At 37.5% G+C, this 20,235-nt stretch overlaps 1 protein-coding gene across 1 annotated transcript in view; it reads left to right on the forward strand.

Annotated features, from left to right (window-relative positions):
• The window catches only part of ATM (ATM serine/threonine kinase), a 146,054-nt gene that overhangs the window by 15,739 nt on the left and 110,080 nt on the right, over positions 1-20,235 (forward strand). Inside the window, exons 7-13 of the mRNA XM_037745197.1 lie at positions 2,805-2,969; positions 11,331-11,496; positions 12,171-12,409; positions 14,456-14,619; positions 16,718-16,887; positions 18,535-18,906; positions 19,807-20,001. Coding sequence (XP_037601125.1) covers positions 2,805-2,969; positions 11,331-11,496; positions 12,171-12,409; positions 14,456-14,619; positions 16,718-16,887; positions 18,535-18,906; positions 19,807-20,001 — 1,471 coding nt within the window. The remainder of the gene's footprint in view (positions 1-2,804; positions 2,970-11,330; positions 11,497-12,170; positions 12,410-14,455; positions 14,620-16,717; positions 16,888-18,534; positions 18,907-19,806; positions 20,002-20,235) is intronic.

Genomic DNA, 20,235 nt, shown 5'->3' on the forward strand with positions numbered 1-20,235 from the left:
TTTTTTTGAGATGGAGTTTCGCTCTTGTTTCTCACGCTGGAGTGCAATGGTGTGATCTCTGCCCATTGCAAGGTCCGCCTCCCAGGCTCAATCGATTCTTCCGTCTCAGCCTCCCATGTAGCTGGGATTATAGACATGCACCACCACGCCTGGCTGATTTTGTATTTTTAATAGAGATGGGATTTCACCATGTTCGTCAGGCTGGCCTTAACCACAAGTGATCCACCCGCCTCACCCTCCCAAAGTACTGGATTACAGGTGTAAGCCACCATGCCCCACCTGTTTCTTTCTTTATGTAAGCATTTGTCTGCTTTTGTACAAAGCTTAGAGTCTAGATAAAGCAAAACTCAGCTGTGAAAAATGTGAAGTTCCCTAAGATTTCTAGAAGTCTCTGCAGGTAGGCTGGGTGCAGTGGCACATGCCTCTAATCCTAGTACTTTGGGAGGCCAAATCCTAGTACTTTGGGAGGCAGACTGCTTAAGCCCAGGAGTTTGAGATCAGCCTGGATAATATGGCAAGACCTCCTCTCTATAAAAACACAAAAATTAGCCAGGCATGATGGTGAACACCTGTAGTCCCAGCTACTTAGGAGGCTTAGGCAGGAAGATTGCTTGAGCCCAGGAGGCAGTGGTTGCAGTGAGCCACAATTATGCTACTACACTCCAGCCTGAGTGACAGAGTGAGATCCTGTCCCAAAAAAAAAAAAAAAGTCTCTGCAGGCAACTTAGTTGTACTTTTAAGAAAGATGTGATCCTAGAAGTTTGAGACCAACTTGGGCAACATAGGGAGACCCCATCTCTACAAAAACTTAAAAAATTAGCTGGGCGTAGTGGCACTTGCCTGTAGTCCTAGCTACTTGGGAAGCTGATGTGGGTCAGTCCCTTAGACCCAGGAGGTCAACGCTGCAGTGAGTCGTGATGGGCCACATGCACTCCAGCTTGGGTGACAGAGCAAGACTCTGTCTGAAAAACGAGCAAAACAATGAGAAAAAGGTCAACACATTTCTTGAAACACTTTCATATTTGGTAGAGGAAGGAGATACATTGGGATAAAGGATATAGGAAAATATGATTTTATTATAATATTAATTTCTGTAGTTATTCAACACAAATTAATTTTTATTGAGCATTTGCTATTAGGGCAGTCACTGGGCTTTTTTGTCAGAATACAGAGATTAATTCTTTTGCCTAAGGATCTAATAATACAATGGATGTTTTAGATAAGAAAAATGTTATAAAGACTATAAGACAGATGCACAGGGTGTTAGCAAAGAGGATCATATGGTTGTGCATTTCATAACTGGACAATGCCTAAAATTATGAAATAAGCCATAAGTGAAGATTATTTTGCAGTTATATCAGTGTATATTTATTTACCATAGTCTGATACTTGTGAATATAGCTAGTCTCATCATATGAAAACCCTAATCCAGAATATATTCATGTTTACATGATGCGTAAACATGCTCTGCTCATAGTTATAGCAATACATATGTTCAATTTTAAGATTGTCAGTGTTGCAATATGGCATTTCCACTGTGACATAAATATGATTTGCTGAAAATGAGAATTAGGGTATTTTGTTACCTTCAAGAATATGTGTCTAGTAATGCCAAGTTTTCAGAATCTCTAATAAGTAAATAATATGCTGTTAAAAATGACAACAGGGGTCACGCACAGTGGCTCATGCCTGTAATCTTGATCTCTTTGGGAGGCCAAGACAGGAGAATCCCTTGAGTTCAGGAGTTCAAGACCAGCCTGGGGAACATCATGAGAGATTCTGTCTCTCAGAAAAATAAAAAAAATTAGCTGGGCATGGCGGCACAACATCTATAGTTCCAGTTACTCAGGGGGCTGAGGTGGGAGGATCCCTTGAGCCCGAGAGGTTGAGCTGCTGAGGGCTGTGATCATAGCACTGCCCACCAGCCTGGGTGATAGAGCAATACTCTGTCTTAAAAAAAAAATACAGCCTGAGATATTTTCATGCCATAAATGCTACTATAGGACTTATAACTAATTTGGCTTTCCAAGGTAAACATTCTTCTTGTAATCTTATGTTATTTTCATAAATTCATTCTTTATAAAGAGTCCTAAAAAACTAGGGATCAGTTTTGGTATAAAACCAGAAATTGTGAATTATTAAGGATATAATTGTTTTAAGAATGATTGCTTTTCGAGGTGGGCAGATCACTTGGGGTCAGGAGTTCAAGATCAGCCTGACCAACATGGTAAAATCTCATCTCTACTAAAAATACAAAAATCAGCTGGGTGTGGTGGTGCACGCCTGTAGCATGTTGGTGCAAAACTATAGTCCCAGCTATTTGGAAGGCTGAGGTGGAAGAATCACTTGAACCCAGGAGGTGGAGGCTGCAGTGTGTCGAGATTGCAGCACTGCACTCCAGCCTGGGCGACAGAGCAAGACTCCATCTTAAAAAAAAAAAAAGAATGATTGTTTTTGCTATAAATTCCTAATAGAGGCATTGGCAAACTTACTGTGTAGAGAGGCCAGATAGTAAATTTTGTTTACTTTATAGGCCATGTAGTCATCTCGGTCTTAATTACAAAAACAGCCATAGACAATAAATGAAGGGATGTGACTATCTTCCAATAAAATGTTATTTGCAAAAACAGGTAACTGGCTGAATTTTGCTTGGGGACATAATTTGCCAATTTTTTCTGTAAAGAAGAAGGTTAATTAATAGTAATTTCCCAAATGGAATTATTTAAATAGTTGTCATTCCAGGTGTCTTTTATTTTTCTTCAAATTTACGTTTTCTTTATTTGTTTTATTTTATTTTTAAATAGGAGCACCCAGGCTAAAATGTCAAGAACTCTTGAATTATATCATGGATACAGTGAAAGATTCATCTAATGTTGCCATTTATGGAGCTGATTATAGCAACATACTACTCAAAGACATTCTTTCTGTGAGAAAATACTGGTGTGAAATATCTCAGCAACAGTGGTTAGGTACGTTGGGAAGGTTGTTCTTTTTTGTGAATGTTTCCTCCTAAAATGAAACTTCACCAAAGAAAGCACTTGTCTGTATCCGTCTGTATCCCCCAAGTGACCTGACAGTGTAACAGTACTTTAGTAATATTATATGGTTATCAAACCCGACCCTTAATTTTTATTTATTTATGTAGCTTCTGAATTAAGTCACCAATAATATATCAGGTGCCTGATATCAGAGCTGGAATTACAGTTGAAAGATGTCATCTCCATTGTCAAGGAGTTGACAGTGGTAGAAGAAAACCCAAGTAAACCAGAGATTATAGTGGACTATGATACAGATATATTTCGGTGCAGTAGATATACAAAACAATGACACCTAAACTCAGCCATGATTCAAGTAGAAAGGAAGAGAACCGAGAGAGAAGTATCATGAAAGTGAAAGCAGGCTGGGTGCAGTGGCTCAGGCATGTAAACCCAGCATTTTGGGATGCCAAGGCAGGTGGATTGCTTGAGCCCAGGAGTTCAAGACCAGCCTGGGCAATACAGTGAAACTCTGTCTTTACAGAAAATAGCAGAGGTAGTGGCTCATGCTTGTAGTCTCAGCTACTTGGGAGGCTGAGGCAGGAGGATCACCTGAGTCCTGGAGGTTGAGGCTGCAGTGAGCTGTTATCACTTCACACTGCACTCCAGCCTGGGTGACAGAGTTAGACCCTGTTTCCATTAAAAAAAAAAAAAAAAAAGTGAAAGCAAGAGACTTTAAAGTTCAAAGGGGTGTGGCTGACATTTTAAGTGTTGTAGAAGGGGACACAAAAGTTTCCATTGGATTAGGCACTTGGCACTCTACTCCTAAGGTAATTGAAATGAATTATATTAGAAGAGAATGTACAGGACCTAGTGACTCACTAGATGTGTAGAGTGTATGCTAGGGAGGAATCTGGTATTGTTGCCTGTTTATAGCTGGGAGGTACTGAGAGACCACAAAGGAAAGAAGTTATGGTCAGAGACTGAAATATTTCAGTTTATTGATTTCAATGAAGGAGTATTTCTGGGTTTGAGAGTAAGTGAAAGTAGGATTTGACATTAACAAGATGACTGAGTCAGATGTCAAAGTCTTCTAATATACCAGCTCTAAAAGTTTAGAAGCTTTTTTTTTCATGGAAAAGTATTTAAGCTAAATTTTGCTTGCTAAATTAAAAGACATTTGTCCATATTTTTTACTGCCACTATTTCAAAATGGGGTACATGTGAATCTCAAAACTACTAACTAATCAGTACCCTCACTCTGTGTTACATTCTATTGTTCCCATGAGAATAAACTCCTTCTCAGCTGTTGTACTAATTTCTTAGAAGTCATTTTGAGCCTTTATGTTACTCTGATGACAAGGTAGGCCGTGTCTGTAATAGGGCCCTCAACAAGCCTAGAGACAGCCTTTGGGGAATAGGCTGGTGATATCTAAGATACTCAGCCAGATCTTTCCCCAGTATGGCTGGTCATATTTAGGACATTTTAGATTATCACTTATAACCATGGCTGTCACTGAAACCAAGGCACTCTCTCCCCAATCTCCTTACTGTATTCAGTCATCTAGTGTGTCCTCTGAAACCCCCTTTTCATTTGTAAACTAACTACTGTTACTGCTTCTTTTTTTTTAAGCTAAACTTTGCTACTTCTTCCTGGATGTTACTTCTTATAATTAACCTTTTTGTCAAATATTTTTTTTACTTAGCTTCCTTCTCTAAAACTTGCTTAGATGAGGACTCTGTGGAAGAAGTGCAGTCTATGCTCGAAATATATATTTGGTAGAGGTGGTGATTAAAGCCATGACTGTGGGTGAGATTTCTATATAGAGTTTAGGATGAGATGAGAAGAATGGCCTAAGACTTAAGTCAGCGTTTCTGTATAAATTTTGGAATCAGCTTACGTATTCCTACAAAAGATCCTGCTGGGATTTTGATACTAATTGCATTAAAACTGTTGAACAATTTGGGAAGAATAGAAATCTTAACTATGTAGAGTTTTCCAATCCATGAACTCTCCATGTACTTAGGTTGTTTGTTTGTTTGTTTGTTTTTTGAGACGGGGTCTCTCTCTGTCACCCAGGCTGGAGTGCCAGTGGCATGATCTTGGCTCACTGCAACCTCCACCTCTTAGGTTCAAGTGATTATACTGCCTCAGTCTCCTGAGTAGCAGGGATTACAGGCATGTGCCACCACACCCAGCTAATTTTTGTATTATTAGCAGAGACAGGATTTCATCATGTTGGCCAGGCTTGTCTCAAACTCTTGACCTCAGGTGATCTGGCTGCTTTGGCCTCCCAGTCTGCTGGGATTATAGGCTTGAGCCACTGCACCGGCTATTTAGGTCTTTTTTGATTTCTTTCATTAGTGTTTTGTAATTGTCAGCATATGGTTTTTTTTATTGTAAATTGAGAATTTTTTTTCTTTAATTTTATTTTTTAAAAAATTAGAAACAGGATCTCACTTTGTTGCCTAGGCTGGTCTCAAATGCCTGGGCTCGAGTGATCCCCCTGCCTTGACCTCCCAAAGTGTTGGGATTATAGACATGAGCCACAATGTCCAGCTGCAAATTGACATTTATAATTGCATAAACATAAAGATTTTGGGTATGTTTTGTTAGATATATACTGCAGTAGTAAATTGCATTGTTTTTAACATTTTGATTTTCAAATTTTTCAATGTACAAAAATGATACAAAAGTACAGTTGATTTTTATATAGCGACCTTGTATTTTGGGATCTTGCTAAAATCACTTATTCATAAATCTAGTAGCTTTTTTTGATTGTTCTTTGGGATTTTCTTTGGAGACAAACGTGTCTGCTGCAAGCAGTAATTTTTTTTTCTTTCTTTCTGAGCCATGTGGCTTTTATTTTTGTGCCTTATTACATTGGCTAGGACCTCCAGTATGATTTTTTTAGTTGTGGTAAACAATATATAACTTTTATCATTTTAACTATTTTTAAGTGTACAATTGAATATTGTTGTGTAATCATCTCCACCATCTGTCTCCAGAACTTTTTTTCTATACTCAGTAAACAATAATTTACCATTCCCCCTGCCCCTAGCCCCTGGCAGCTACCATTCTACTTTCTGTCTCTATGAATTTGGCTGTTTTGGGTACTTTATTTTTATGAATTGAATGTTTATGTCCCCTCAATTATGTTGAAATCTCATTCCCAAAGGCATGGTATTTGGAAGTGTAGGATTTAGAAAGTAATTAGGTCATGTGGTTGAGCCTTCATGGATGGGATTAATGCCCTTATAAAAGGAGGCCAGAGAGCTAACTTGCTCTCTTTCTGCCATGCGAAGGTACAGTTTAAAGTTAGTAGTCTGCAGCTCCAAAGACGGCCCTCACCAGAAACCCACAATGCTGGCATCCTGATCTCCTTTCAGCCTCCAAAATTGTGAGAAATAAATTTCTGTGGTTTCTAAGCCACTTAATCTATGATACTTTGTTATAGCAGCCTGAACTAAAGGACTCCTATAAGTATTTGTTCATTTGCAACTTGCTTATTACACTTACCAAAATGTCTTTGAGGCTCATTCATGTTATGGCATGTGTCTGAATTTCACTCTTTAAAAACTGAACACCATTCTGTTGTGTGTATATGCCGCATTTTGCTCATTCATTCATCCATTGGTGGATGGACATGGGTTGTTTCTGCCTTTTGATTATTGTGAATAATGCCACTATGAACATGAGTATACAAATGTCTCTTGAGTTTCCTGCTTTCAGTTCTTTTGATTGTATACGCAGAAGTAGAATTGCTAGATTGTGTAATTCTATAATTAATTTTTAAGGAATCAACATCCTGTTTTACACAGGAACTACACCATTTTACATTCTCACCAGCAGCACACAGGGTTTCGGTTTCTCTGCATTCTCACTAGCACAACTAATAGAAAATGAGGATTCCTCTTCCAGGCCTTGAAAGCCCTGCATAATTTTGCTTCTTCCTACCTGTCTAACTTAACTAAAGCTCTTCTAATTTCTGTGCTCAAGCTACACTGGCAATTATTCAGTTTCTCAAACCTAGAGGTTTCCTTTTTTTTTTTAAATGGACTTTTATCTTTTAGAGGAATTTTAAGTTTACGGTAAAACTGAGTAGAAAGTTCACTGGACACACACAGCATGCCCTACTATCAACATCTTGCACCAGTGGTACATTTGTTATAATCAACAAACCTATGCTGGGACACATCATTATTACCCAAAGTCCATAGTTATGTTAAAGTTCACTTTTGGTAGTATATATATTGTGGGTTTTTACAAGTGTATTGGCATTTTAAAAGATCTTTTTCTGTATCTAATGAGATGGTCATATTTTTTTCCCTCTGGGGGAGAATGGTAACAATTATTCACTATTATAGTACCATACAGAATAGTTTTATTGCCAGAAAAATCCTCTGTGCTTCACCTGTTCATCCCTCCTCCCTTGCAAACTGTGGGAACCACTGATGTTTGTGCTCTCCATGGTTTGGCCTTCTCCAGCATGTCATATACAATTGTGCATCTCTTAACAATGTAGATATGTTCTGAGAAATACATCACTAGGCAATTTATTTGTTGTATGAACATCATAGGATATATTTATACAAACTTAAATGGTATAATACTACACACCTAGGTTATATCGTATTATTGCTCCTACACTACAAACCTGTGTAGCATGTTACTGTACTGAATACTGTAGGCAGTTATAACACAATGGTAAATATTTGTGTATCTAAACATATATAAACATAGAGAAGGTACAGTAAAAGCATGGTATAAAGAATAAAACATGGTAGACCTGTCTAGGGCACTTATCATGAATGGAGCTTGCAGGAGTGTGTAGTAATGTAAAGGCCTGGGATATTACTATACACTACTGTAGAATTTATAAACAAGCTGCACTAAATTTAAAAATATATACTTTTCTTCTTCAGTAATAAATTAACATTAGCTACTATAACTTTTTTACTTTATATACTTTAATTTTATAATAACACTAAGCTTAAAATACAAATGCATTGTATAGCTTTAGTTAGGTTAGACTTTTTGACTCTTGTAATAACACTTAGCTTAAAATACAAATGCATTAGGCCGGGCGCGGTGGCTCAAGCCTGTAATCCCAGCACTTTGGGAGGCCGAGGCGGGTGGATCACGAGGTCAAGAGATCGAGACCATCCTGGTCAACACGGTGAAACCCCGTCTTTACTAAAACTACAAAAAATTAGCTGGGCATGGTGGCGCGTGCCTGTAATCCCAGCTACTCAGGAGGCTGAGGCAGGAGAATTGCCTGAACCCAGGAGGCGGAGGTTGCGGTGAGCCGAGATTTGCGCCATTGCACTCCAGCCTGGGTAACAAAAGCGAAACTCCGTCTCAAAAAAAAAAAAAAAAATACAAATGCATTGTATAGCTATACATTTTTTCTTTATATACTTATAGGTGTTTTTTCTTTTGTTCTATAAGCTTTTTAAATAAAATTATTACTACTCTATTTTTTCCTTTAGACTTTTTTGTTGAAAACAGAGACAAACACACACACTAGCCTAGGCCTACATAAGGTCAGCATCGTCAGTATCACTGTCTTCCGTCTCTGCATCTTGTCCCCTTGGGAGATCTTCAGGGATGTGCATGGAGCATGTTTCATCTCCTATGATAATGGTGCTTTATTCTGAAATGCCTCCTAAGGGACCTAACTGAGATGTTTTACTGTTTTGTTTTTTAAGAGGAAGAAGGAGGAATATAGTATAAAATAGTGATAAAAAACATAGTAGAGTAAGTACATAGACCAGTAACATAGTCATTTACCAGTAACTTAGTCATTTATTATAATTGTCAAGGTTTATGTACTGTACATGATTGTATGTATTATACTTTTAAATAACTGGCAGTGCAGTGGTTTTTTTAATACAAATATCACAAATGCTTGTGAGTAATTTCTTATGACATCAGTCAGTAAATAGGAATTTTTCAGTTCTGATATAATCTTATATACCACCTTTTCATATTGCCATTTGTCATTGACCAGAATGTTGTTATGTTGTTACATAGTATGTGACTGTGGTTGGAATCCTAACAGTATGTATCCTTTTCACATTGGCTTCTTTCATTTAGTAGTGTGCAGTTAAAGATCCTCCATGTTTTTTTTGTTTTGTTATGTTTTTTGAGCCAGGGTCGGTCTCTGTCTCCCAGGCTGGAGTGTGGTGGTGAGATCATGGCTCACTGCGGCTTCGACCTCCTGGACTCAAGTGATCCTCCCACCCCCTTCCAAGTATCTGAGACCACACACAAAAGCCATCACACCCTGCTAATTTTTCATTTTTAGTAGAGATAAGGTCTTTCTATGTTGCTTAGGCCAGCAACTTGAACTTGGCGTCCCAAAGTGTTGGGATTACAAGTGTGAGCCACCACTCTCAGTTTCTCCGTGTCTTTTTATGGCTTGATAGGCTGAGGTGGGAGGATCACTTGAGCCCAGAAATCCAAATCCAGCCTGGGCAGCATAGTGAGACTTCTGTCTCTTAAAAAAACACACACAAAAAAGAGAGAAGACCAAAGTTACTGATATTAGAAATGAAATGAGATCTAATTACAGATCCTGTAGATATTAAAAGGATAACAGGGAAACACTATAAATATCTGTATGGACATGAAGCTTAATTTAAATGGGGCAGTTCCTCAAACCTTGATTTGATACATTATCAAAAGTCATCCAATATAAAATAATCCAATATAAAATAGATTATTTGACTAGTCCCATCACTATGAAGAGAAGAAATTGAATTAAATTCAATTAAAGAAATTGAATCTATAATTTAAAGGCTTTCATGAGACAAATCAAGAACAAGATAAGGATGTGCACTCTCACCACTCCTTTTCAACATTATATTAGAGGTTCTAGCCAAGGGCAGTTAGACAAGAAAACTAAAAGGCATACAGATTGGAAAGGAAGAAATAAAACTTCCCTTTTGGAGATGGCATGATTGTCTATATAAAGTCCTGGTAAACACAAGTATAACATTTTGTAATAATGTTATTTGGGAGCTGGGCACAGTGGCTCACACCTATAATCCCAGCACTTTGGGAGGCTGAAGTGGGTGGATCGCTTGAGGTCAGATGATGGCTTCCTCCAAAACAAAGGACAGATTTACTTATAGCCTATCCATTATAAAAAGCCTGGGATTTCTCTATTATAACTCAGTCCACTGTTTTTGCGGTGTCAAGTGTCCCACTTCATCTTGCCTTTGGTATTGGGGAACTGATGCAAAAATTAAGGTAGCCTGGCTACTATCATTGCAGTGAGAAATAAATTCTCCTTTTTCTCTTATCAAGAATCTCATGTCTCCTGCCAGCACCCATGAAACTGTCATACTGATTTGCCAGGTTACGCGTAGGGTAAAATCTCAGCCAGCCACAGTAGCTTATGCCTGTAATCCTAGCACTTCAGGAGGCCAAAGCAGGTGGATCACTTGAGCCTAGAGTTCAAGACCAGCCTGGGCAACATGGCAAAATCTTGTCTCTACCTCAAATACAAATCAGTTGGGTGTGGTGGTGTGGGCCTATAGACCCAGCTACATGGGAGGCTAAGATGGGAGGATCACCTGAGTCTGGGGAGATTGAGACTACAGTGAGCCATGATCTTTGCACCACACTCCAGCCTGGGTGACAGAGTAAGACCCTACATCAACAAAATAAGAAACAAACCAAGTAGACTAAAATCTCATACCCTTTATAAGTCTCAACATATTTTATGGACATTTTTCATCAAACAGTATTATTATTTTAAACTGTAGAGGCCAGGCCCAGTGGCTTACGCCTATAATCCCAGCACTTTGGGAGGCCGAGATGGGTAAATTACTTGAGACCAGCCTGACAAACATGGTGAAACCCCATCTCTATGAAAAATACAAAAATTAGCCAGGAATGGTGGTGTGTGCCTGTGGTCTCAGCTACTTGGGAGGCTGAGGCATGAGAATTGCTTGAACCCGGGAGACAGAGGTTGCAGTGTCCAGCCTGGATGACAGAGGATGACTCTGTCTCAAAACAATACAAAACCATGGAGTATGTACTGTAAGTGCCTTGTTAGGCCTGGATGAAGGAACATAGGCTTAGATAAGTTAACTAATGTTTCTGCAATCTGGCTGTTAAACTGTTGCTCTCACAGCAGTTTATAGTTGTTCCTGTCTTAAAGGCATTTTATATAAGATAAAATTAAACATTGATGGAGTACTTTTCGTACGTTAAAAATAGATGAGTGCAGGTTTAAAATCTTTTTTCTGTATGGGATTATGAATATATAAATTGAATTGTGACATTTAATACATTTTGATTTTTAAAAACATGACTAATAACTTTTTTTTTTTTTTTTAAAGAATTGTTCTCTGTGTACTTCAGGCTGTATCTGAAACCTTCACAAGATGTTCATAGAGTTTTAGTGGCTAGAATAATTCATACTGTTACTAAAGGATGCTGTTCTCAGACTGATGGATTAAATTCCAAATTTTTGGATTTGTTTTCCAAGGCCATTCAGTGTGCGAGGTAATGTAATCTCTTTTTCTTTTGTTTTGTATTGAAATACTTTTGACCTTCTTGCAAGACCATGCTTTAGATTCAATAACTAAAAATTCTACCTTTAAATAAAGCATTGATCCATCATAACAGAACTAGTGGATTCCTAAAGAGACAACCAAGTCTAACACTTCCTGAATATCCAATATGCAGAACACTCAACACTACATGATGTTCTCAAGTGGGAGATGTGTCTTGCTGATGTTCTGATGACCAGGAAAGTTAAATATCCTCTTAATCGTTACATTTCCCCCATTTTGAGGATGGTTGTAATATATTGAGAATAAGATAAAATAGGAATATATTTGGGAAGTATTCCTGTTGTACATTTGTTTGGCATTATTTAATTTATAATGTGGAACATTTTATAAATGTTGCTACAGATCAGTTTTGTTTATTTTTAGACCATGTTTTAGCAGCAGGGAGAGCTAACAGAAGTGGTCTCTTAGCACCAGATAAGAACTAATTTTTTGTTAGTTTGAAATAATGCTGTGATTTGTTTTTAGTGAGTAGTTTTGAAATTAAGGCTTTTGTTTGAAAATTAACGTTTTTTTTTCTTTCAGCATGCCATTTCATAACTGTCTTTAATTTGTGTACTTTGTTCCCCCTGTTATACCCAGTTGAGTTTGTTTGTTTTCTCACAGACAAGAAAAGAGCTCTTCAGGTCTGAATCATATTCTAGCAGCTCTTATTATCTTCCTCAAGACTCTGGCTGCCAACTCTCGAATTCAAGTGTGTGAATTAGGAGATGAAATTCTTCCCACCTTGCTTTATATTTGGACTCAACATAGACTTAATGATTCTCTAAAAGAAGTCATTATTGAATTATTCGAACTGCAAATTTATATCCATCATCCAAAAGGAGCCAAAACCCAAGAAAAAGGTATAAAGAAAATGTTTACCATTTTGAATTTGTTTCTTCATTCAAACCTAAAGGCTTAAGTATAAAATTAGTGTTCTGTAGGAGGATATGACTTTCCTCTGGATTGCTCTAGTTGATAATGTTAATTAGTCATGAGAATGTTTTTCATTGAGTTTTTAGAATTTGAAGCAGTGGTAGCAAATTCTGTTATGCCTTTCTGTGTGTTCAATACGATGTTAGGTATTACGGGAAATACAAACAAATATGAGACATTGTTCCCTCTAGGAGCTGATTATGCATGAATACTTCAGTACTAAGGGGTCTGGCACAGACTGTAGGGCAAAATAATTTAAAGAAAGCAGGATCTTGTTTATCCACCTATTGATTTTATTAGAAGATAAAACATAAATTGGACTAAAACCAGTCAGATTATTCAGCTCTTGAGGAAGATCCATACATATTACTTTCATAGAAATGTGAGGCAGAAAAAGGGAAATTACTGCCTTAAGCCTTCTAGTTACTCTAGGGCCTTGTTTCCCGGAAAAAAAAAGAATCCCTTGTTTTCCTTGATTCCTTCATATTTGTCCTACACTAAGAAAGTATTGCTCAGAAGGTATAGTGCTTTTCAGTAGTTAGGAACTTTATTGGCTGGAACTGGAGTTTCCTCATGCTCTGTCTATTACTGCCTTTGGACTTTTGCTAGCCTTTGGACCAATTCATCAAGGCTAGTATAATGACTTTTTTAAGACAGCATACTACATTGAGTAATAGCAGCTATAATGGAGAAAATGTGTTATAGCCACTTTTTATTTTTTGAGACAGAGTCTCACTGTTGCTCTGGCTGGAGTGCAGTGGCATGATGTCAGCGCATTGCAACTTCTGCCTCCTGGGTTCAAGCAATTCTCCTGCCTCAGCTTTCTAAGTAGCTGGGATTACAGGTGCTTGCCACCACGCCTGGCTAATTTATGTGTTTTAGTAGAGATGGGGTTTCACATGTTGGCCAAGCTGATCTCGAACTCCTGAACTCAAGTGATGCACCCACCTCGGCCTCCCAAAGTGCTGGGATTACAGGCGTGAGCCACTGCACCGGGCTGTGTAGCCACTTTTTATCAAAAGTAGCTGTGTATGTGTTTCTAATATGTATATTTAGGTAATGTGTAACCCATGAAACCACTGTAAGTGAAAGAACAGTGACTTTTTATAGTTTTTCATCTTTTACCCACCTCTCACCTGGATGAAGATGAGGCTTATTAGGAGGTGATATGATATGTCTAGGGATTTAGTTAACTGTGTATTTAGGATGAATTTAAAATTGAAAGGATGCTGAGGATGCCAGAAAAGCTAATGTAGTTTCAGACTACATTAATAGATTTTATGGTACTTTGTTTATGGGAAATAATAGACATTTGTTCCACATACTAGTCAGACCACAGTTGGAGTATTATGTTCACCACATTTCGTACAGTTAGCATTTCAAGTTGACTGGAATATGTCTTGGGAAAGATGACTGAAATGGTGAGAAGTCTGGTTAATATGTCATTTGTATATTAGTTGAAGGAACTGGTAGTATTTTTCTCTTTGGCCAAAAAAAGATATACAGAGAACTTGGTCCTCATATGAAAGAGGGAACATATTGATCGTATTTGCCTCAGGTGGGAGAATAAATTGGAGAAAGGCATATTTTAGGTCAGAATATGGAAGAAATTTATAAGAAATACAGTTATCTAGGCTGCGTGTGGTGGCTCATGCCTGTAATCCAAGCACTTTGGAGGCCAAGGTGGGCAGATCACCTGAGGTTGGGAGTTCAAGACCAGCCTGACCAACATGGTGAAACTCCGTCTTTAAAAAAAAAAAAAAGAAAAAAAGAAATACAGTTATCTAGATGTAAAATAGAGAGTTAGGAAATAGAGTTTGTCAAGGATCTTGTCAGATGAGGTGTTAGTACTGGATGGAAAGTTGGACCAGATGTCTAATATTGATGCAGCTTGACAGCTGAATAATTTTGTGGGAGCTAGCAGTGCAAACAGAGTACATGAATAAATTACATTTCAATTTTTTGGATTACAGGTGCTTATGAATCAACAAAATGGAAAAGTATTTTATACAACTTATATGATCTGCTAGTGAATGAGATAAGTCATATAGGAAGTAGAGGAAAGTATTCTTCAGGATTTCGTAATATTGCCGTCAAGGAAAATTTGATTGAATTGATGGCAGATATTTGTCACCAGGTACAGTAAGTAGGCCATGTCACATTTAGAAATTTCCTGTTAGTTTTTTTATTTTTAACTGGGCTTTTAAAACTGGTGTTCTCACAAAAAGCCTATAAAATTACTCTATACATGTAACTATTCCTTTCAAAATATCAGAAATTATTTGGAATTACCCTTTTAACTTAAAAGTTAATGCTTTTGCAGATATGGACTTAGTGAAAACTAGCAATGAACTTTTCCATTCTTAAATGATTACCTGTAGGAAATAAGGTGACTATAATCCTAATGTTTCTTTCCTTTTTCCTTTCTTTTCCTTCTTCCTTTCCTTTCCTTTCTCCTTTTCTTTTCCCTTTTTCCTTTTTCCTTTCCTTTCCTTTTTCTCTTCCTGTTTTCCTCTGTTGCCCAGGCTGGAGTGCAGTGGCATGATCTTAGCTTACTGCAACCTCTGCCTCCCAGGCTCAGGTGATCCTCCTGCCTCAGCCCCCTGAGTAGCTGGTACTACAGGCATGTGCCACCACGCCTAACTAATTTTTCATAGAGGCAGGGTTTCACCATGTTTCCCAGGCTGGTGTAGAACTCCCGAGCTCAAGTGATTTGCCCACCTTGGCCTGTCAAAGTGCTGGGATTACACGAATGAGCCACCGTGCCCAGTCTGTTTCTTTTTTTGCAATTAAGCTAGAGTTCACATAGCTTAAAATTCATGATTTTAAATTGTACATTTCTGTGGTTTTTAGTATTTTTACTATGTGTACAACCATCACCACTAATTTTAGAACTTTTTTTTTTTTTTGAAATGGAGTCTTGCTCTGTCCCCCAGGCTGGAGTGCAGTGGTGCCATCTTGACTCACTGCAACCCCTGACTCCCAGGTTCAAGTGATTCTCCTCTCTCAGCCTCCCAAGTAGTTGGGACTACAAGTGCCCACCACCACGCCCAGCTAATTTTTGTATTTTTGGTAGAGATGGGGTTTCACCCTTTTGGCCAGGCTGGTCTCAAACTCCTGACCTTGTGATCCACCCACCTTGGGCTCCCAAAGTGCTGGGATTACAGGTGTGAGCCACAGCGCCCGGCCCAAAATTTTTTTAATCATCCCCAAAGAAACCTCATACCTTCTTAGCATTTAGTCCCAATTCCTTGCATCTTCTAGATCCTAGTAACCAGCCACTAATCAATCTTGGTTTTTGTGAATTTTCCTGTTTGGGACAGTTCATTTAAATGGAATCATACAACATGTGGTCTTTTATGTCTGCTTTCTTTCACTTAGCATAATGTTTTCAAAGTTCATCCATGTTTTACCATGAATCAGTACTTCATTTTTATTGCTGAATAATATTCAGTTGTATTGATATACTCCATTTTACTTACTTGTTCATCAGCTGATGGCCTAATGTTTTTTAAATAAAACTGTTTTCCCCAGATATTTGGTTAACATACTGGGTAGTAATTTCATTCTGTCAAATATTTTCTTAATGGTAAATTTAAAAAATTGAATCCCTTTGAAAGTAAAGGTTTTTGCTTTGCTTTTAGATTTCTTGGTGCTTTTAGTAAGTGTTCCCAGGAAATAAAACTAATGTGTTACTTGGTAATACCTGCTTTCTAAGAGTGCCATTATTGTCATGCAAGCTGTTTGTTTTTTACCATGTTATCAGATTTATATGTTTCTATAATTTGTTACTCTTGCTTTATGAATTAATTCCCTGTATCTTCATTTCAGAAGGAATTTTTTTTCCCCCAATGAAATATTATAAGACAGTAGCAATGAAAAAAGTGGATATGGCTGGGCGTGGTGGCTCATGCCTATAATCCCAGCACTTTGGGAGGCTGAGGCGGGCGGATCATCTGAGGTAGGGAGTCCAAGACCAGCCTGACTTACATGGAGAAACCCCGTCTCTATTAAAAATACAAAATTAGCTCGGCATGGTGGTGCATGCCTGTAATCTCAGCTACTCTGGAGGCTGAGGCAAGAGAATCACTTGAACCCAAGGGCCAGATGTTGCAGTAAGCAAGATCGTGCCATTGCTCTCCAGCCCCTGGGCAACAAGAGTGAAACTCTGCCTCAAAAAAACAAAAGAGAAAAGAAAAGAAAAAGAAAAAAGTGGATTTATTTTTATTTTACAGGTTTTTAATGAAGATACCAGATCTTTGGAGATTTCTCAATCTTATGCTACTACACAAAGAGAATCTAGTGATTACAGTGTACCTTGCAAAAGGAAGAAAATAGAACCAGGCTGGGAAGTAATAAAAGATCACCTTCAGAAGTCACAGAATGATTTTGAACTTGTGCCATGGTAAAATGTTATCATTTTCTCATTCAGTGTCATTTTAGTCTCTTATTTTTCAGAAAACTTTCAATGGAATCCTTTAATCTCAGCCAGAACTAAGTCATTTGTTTACTCCCAAACCTGTTACTACCAAAGGGATATGTGATTGCATGACAAATTAGATAAATTGTTAATGGCTCATTTGCTGGGGCCAAGGGTGGGCCTACCTTTGCTAATCATATTGTCATAGCAAGTTAAGAAGGCAGACTGGCTGTCTAGTAGGCAATTAGAAATGTGTACCTCATGGAATTCACTGAATTGTACACTTCAACAAAAGATTTTAGCATACATAGCGCCTTTTAATAGAATTAGGAAGAAGTTAAATGTAACCTTAAGAAATAACAATAATTTTTACTTTATACGATGATAATAAGTTATTTTCTCTTATTTTTCTGTCTTTATTCTCATATGACATTCACATATATTTAAATAATTAAATAAATTATGGAATACTTTGGAATCCCAAAATATTAGGTCTGGTAAGGATGGTTAGAATTTGTCTAATTCAGCCTGTTGCCTTTACTGAAAAGAAACTGAAACGCAGAGAGGTTAAGCAAGTTGTGTAAGGACAGAGATTTATAGATTATAGTCATAGTTAGATACCTGTTGCTTAAGTGCATGTTTATATGGTTAAGGGTAGCTATTTAAGATTTTTCATTTGTCCATTTAGTCAAGAGTTATTTATTGAATACCTGCTATGTGCCAAGTGTTGGGGATATAGAGATGAATAACATAAGATTCCTATTCTTAAGTACCACACATTCTAGAAAATACATAGCAAATATTTATCGGATTAACTGAATTAATATAAAGGAAAAACAGTTTTTTGGGTTTCTTTGTTTTCCTGTTTTAGAGGAATAGTTTTGGTGACTAAAGAGCAAGGATGAGGCCGGGCGTGGTGGCTCACGCCTGTAATCCAAGCACTTTGCAGGCCAAGGCGGGCAGATCACCTGAGGTCAGGAGTTCAAGACCAACCTGACCAACATGGTGAAACCCTGTCTTTAAAAAAAAAAAAAAGAGCAGGGATGTACAAGATAACTCAGAAATAAAATCTTGCTAATTAATTTATTTTTTATTCTTTTCTGAGATGGAGTCTTGCCTGTCACCCAGGCTGGAGTGCAGTGGCGCGATCTCAGCTCACTGCAACCTCTGCCTTCCGGGTTCAAGCAATTCTCCTGCCTCAGCTTCCTGAGTAGCTAGGATTACAGGTGTGTGCCACCATGCCCAGCAATTTTTGTATTTTTGGTAGAGATGAGATTTCACCACTTGGGCCAGGCTGGTCTTGAACTCCTGACTTTGCAATTCACCCACCTAAGCCTCCCAAATGCTGGTATTACAGGCATGAGCCACTGTGCCCGGCCCAAATATTGCTAATTTAATATCCTTTAAAATATTTGTTTGAGGGAAACTTAACAACTTACCCAGGTAGCCAAAACATTGACAATTTTCCTGCCAGTTTAGGAAGTAGGACATAGTAACTACTAAGAGAGAATACTATGGAAATGATGATGGTGATTCTCTAATTATGATATTGTAAGAGTAACTGTCTATATATTTCTTTTTAGTTTGTTAATGCAATTTAATAGTTTTCAAATTATCCTTTTTATTTTTTAGGCTACAGATTACAACCCAATTAATATCAAAGTATCCTGCAAGTTTACCTAACAGTGAGCTGTCTCCATTACTGATGATACTCTGTCAGCTTCTACCTCAACAGCGACGTGGGGAACGCACACCATATGTGTTACGATGTCTTATGGAAGTTGCATTGTGTCAAAACAAGAGGTCAAACCTAGAAAGCTCACAAAAATCAGATTTATTGAAACTCTGGAATAAAATTTGGTGTATTACCTTTCGTGGTATAAGTTCTGAGCAAATACAAGCTGAAAACTTTGGCTTACTCGGAGCCATAATTCAAGGTAGTTTAGTTGAGGTTGACAGAGAATTCTGGAAGTTATTTACTGGATCAGCCTGCAGACCTTCATGGTAAGTTTAACATGCATTATGTCATACTTTACAGAAACACAAACGTACATTCTGTCACACACACACACACACACACACACACACACACTCTCTGTCTCACACTGTAGACCTTTCATGGTAAGTTTACAGAAACACACACACACACACACACACACACACACACACACACACACCCTGATCATTTTCCTAGTTTGTTACTTCAGTTAAAGATGTTAAATTCTATTGTTACTTCAGTTAAAGATGTTCAATTTTATGTCAGATGCTTTTCTTGTTTGGCCAAGAAGACTTAATAAATGCGTAAGTGAATTTAGTTTCAAATGTTGAGAAATTATTAAGGCCTAATTTTAAGGAATTTCCTTTTTTATTAAAAAATTTTTAATTGATCTACAATAGAGTTACATATTTTCCAGGTACACATGGTAATTTGATATACTCATATAATCAAATCAAGATAATCAGGCTATCATCACCCTACATATCTTTTCTTTATGCCAGGAACATTTGAATTACTCTCTTCTTGTTATTTTGAAATGTATAATAGATTAATGTTACCCATAGTCACCCTACTCATCTATCAGACACCAGGTCTTATTCGTTCTAATTGTATATGTGTATCCAAAAGAATTTCTTTAAAGAATTATACAGAGTTTAAATCTCTTTTATGTGCAATTTATCATTATTTATTCAATAGCTTTGTTCTTATTGTAGTACTGCACACTGCTAATAAAAGAACTATTTTTTAATCAAGAATCTTTCCAAATGTAATCAGACTTTTGACAGTTTTTATGTTCACTTGGTCAGCTTAACTAAATGGATGTGCCAGGCACTGTCCTAATAGATAGACAGGTCTTTGCCCCCCCAATAGCTTGCTTTTCACAATTGTCCTTTGTTTTGTTATAGTCCTGCAATATGCTGTTTGACTTTGGCACTGACCACCATTATAGTTCCAGAAACAGTAAAAACGGGAATAGAGCCAAATATATGTGAGGGAAATAAAAGCTTTTCTTTAAAGGAATCAATAATGAGATGGCTCTTATTCTATCAGCTAGAGGATGACTTAGAAAATAGTACAGAAGTGCCTCCAATTCTTCACAGGTAATTTAAGTTCATTAGCATGCTGCTGGGTTTTTTTGTTTGTTTTATCAGGCTCTCTCCACTTACTTGATGCCAGGTGGCTTTATTCTATAATGATAATGCAGAATTTCCCAGATCTAGCCTTAATTATTAAATATTCCATTTGTTTTTACAGTTATCTGAGTCTTTATGCCTGATTGCTTCTGAAATAAGGGGTTGTCTCACTGTGAGAATATGGGGAGTATGCATATAATT

Source organism: Cebus imitator, unplaced genomic scaffold (assembly GCF_001604975.1).
Source record: "Cebus imitator isolate Cc_AM_T3 unplaced genomic scaffold, Cebus_imitator-1.0 Scaffold194, whole genome shotgun sequence".
In the NCBI taxonomy this organism is placed as follows: Eukaryota; Metazoa; Chordata; class Mammalia; order Primates; family Cebidae; genus Cebus; species Cebus imitator.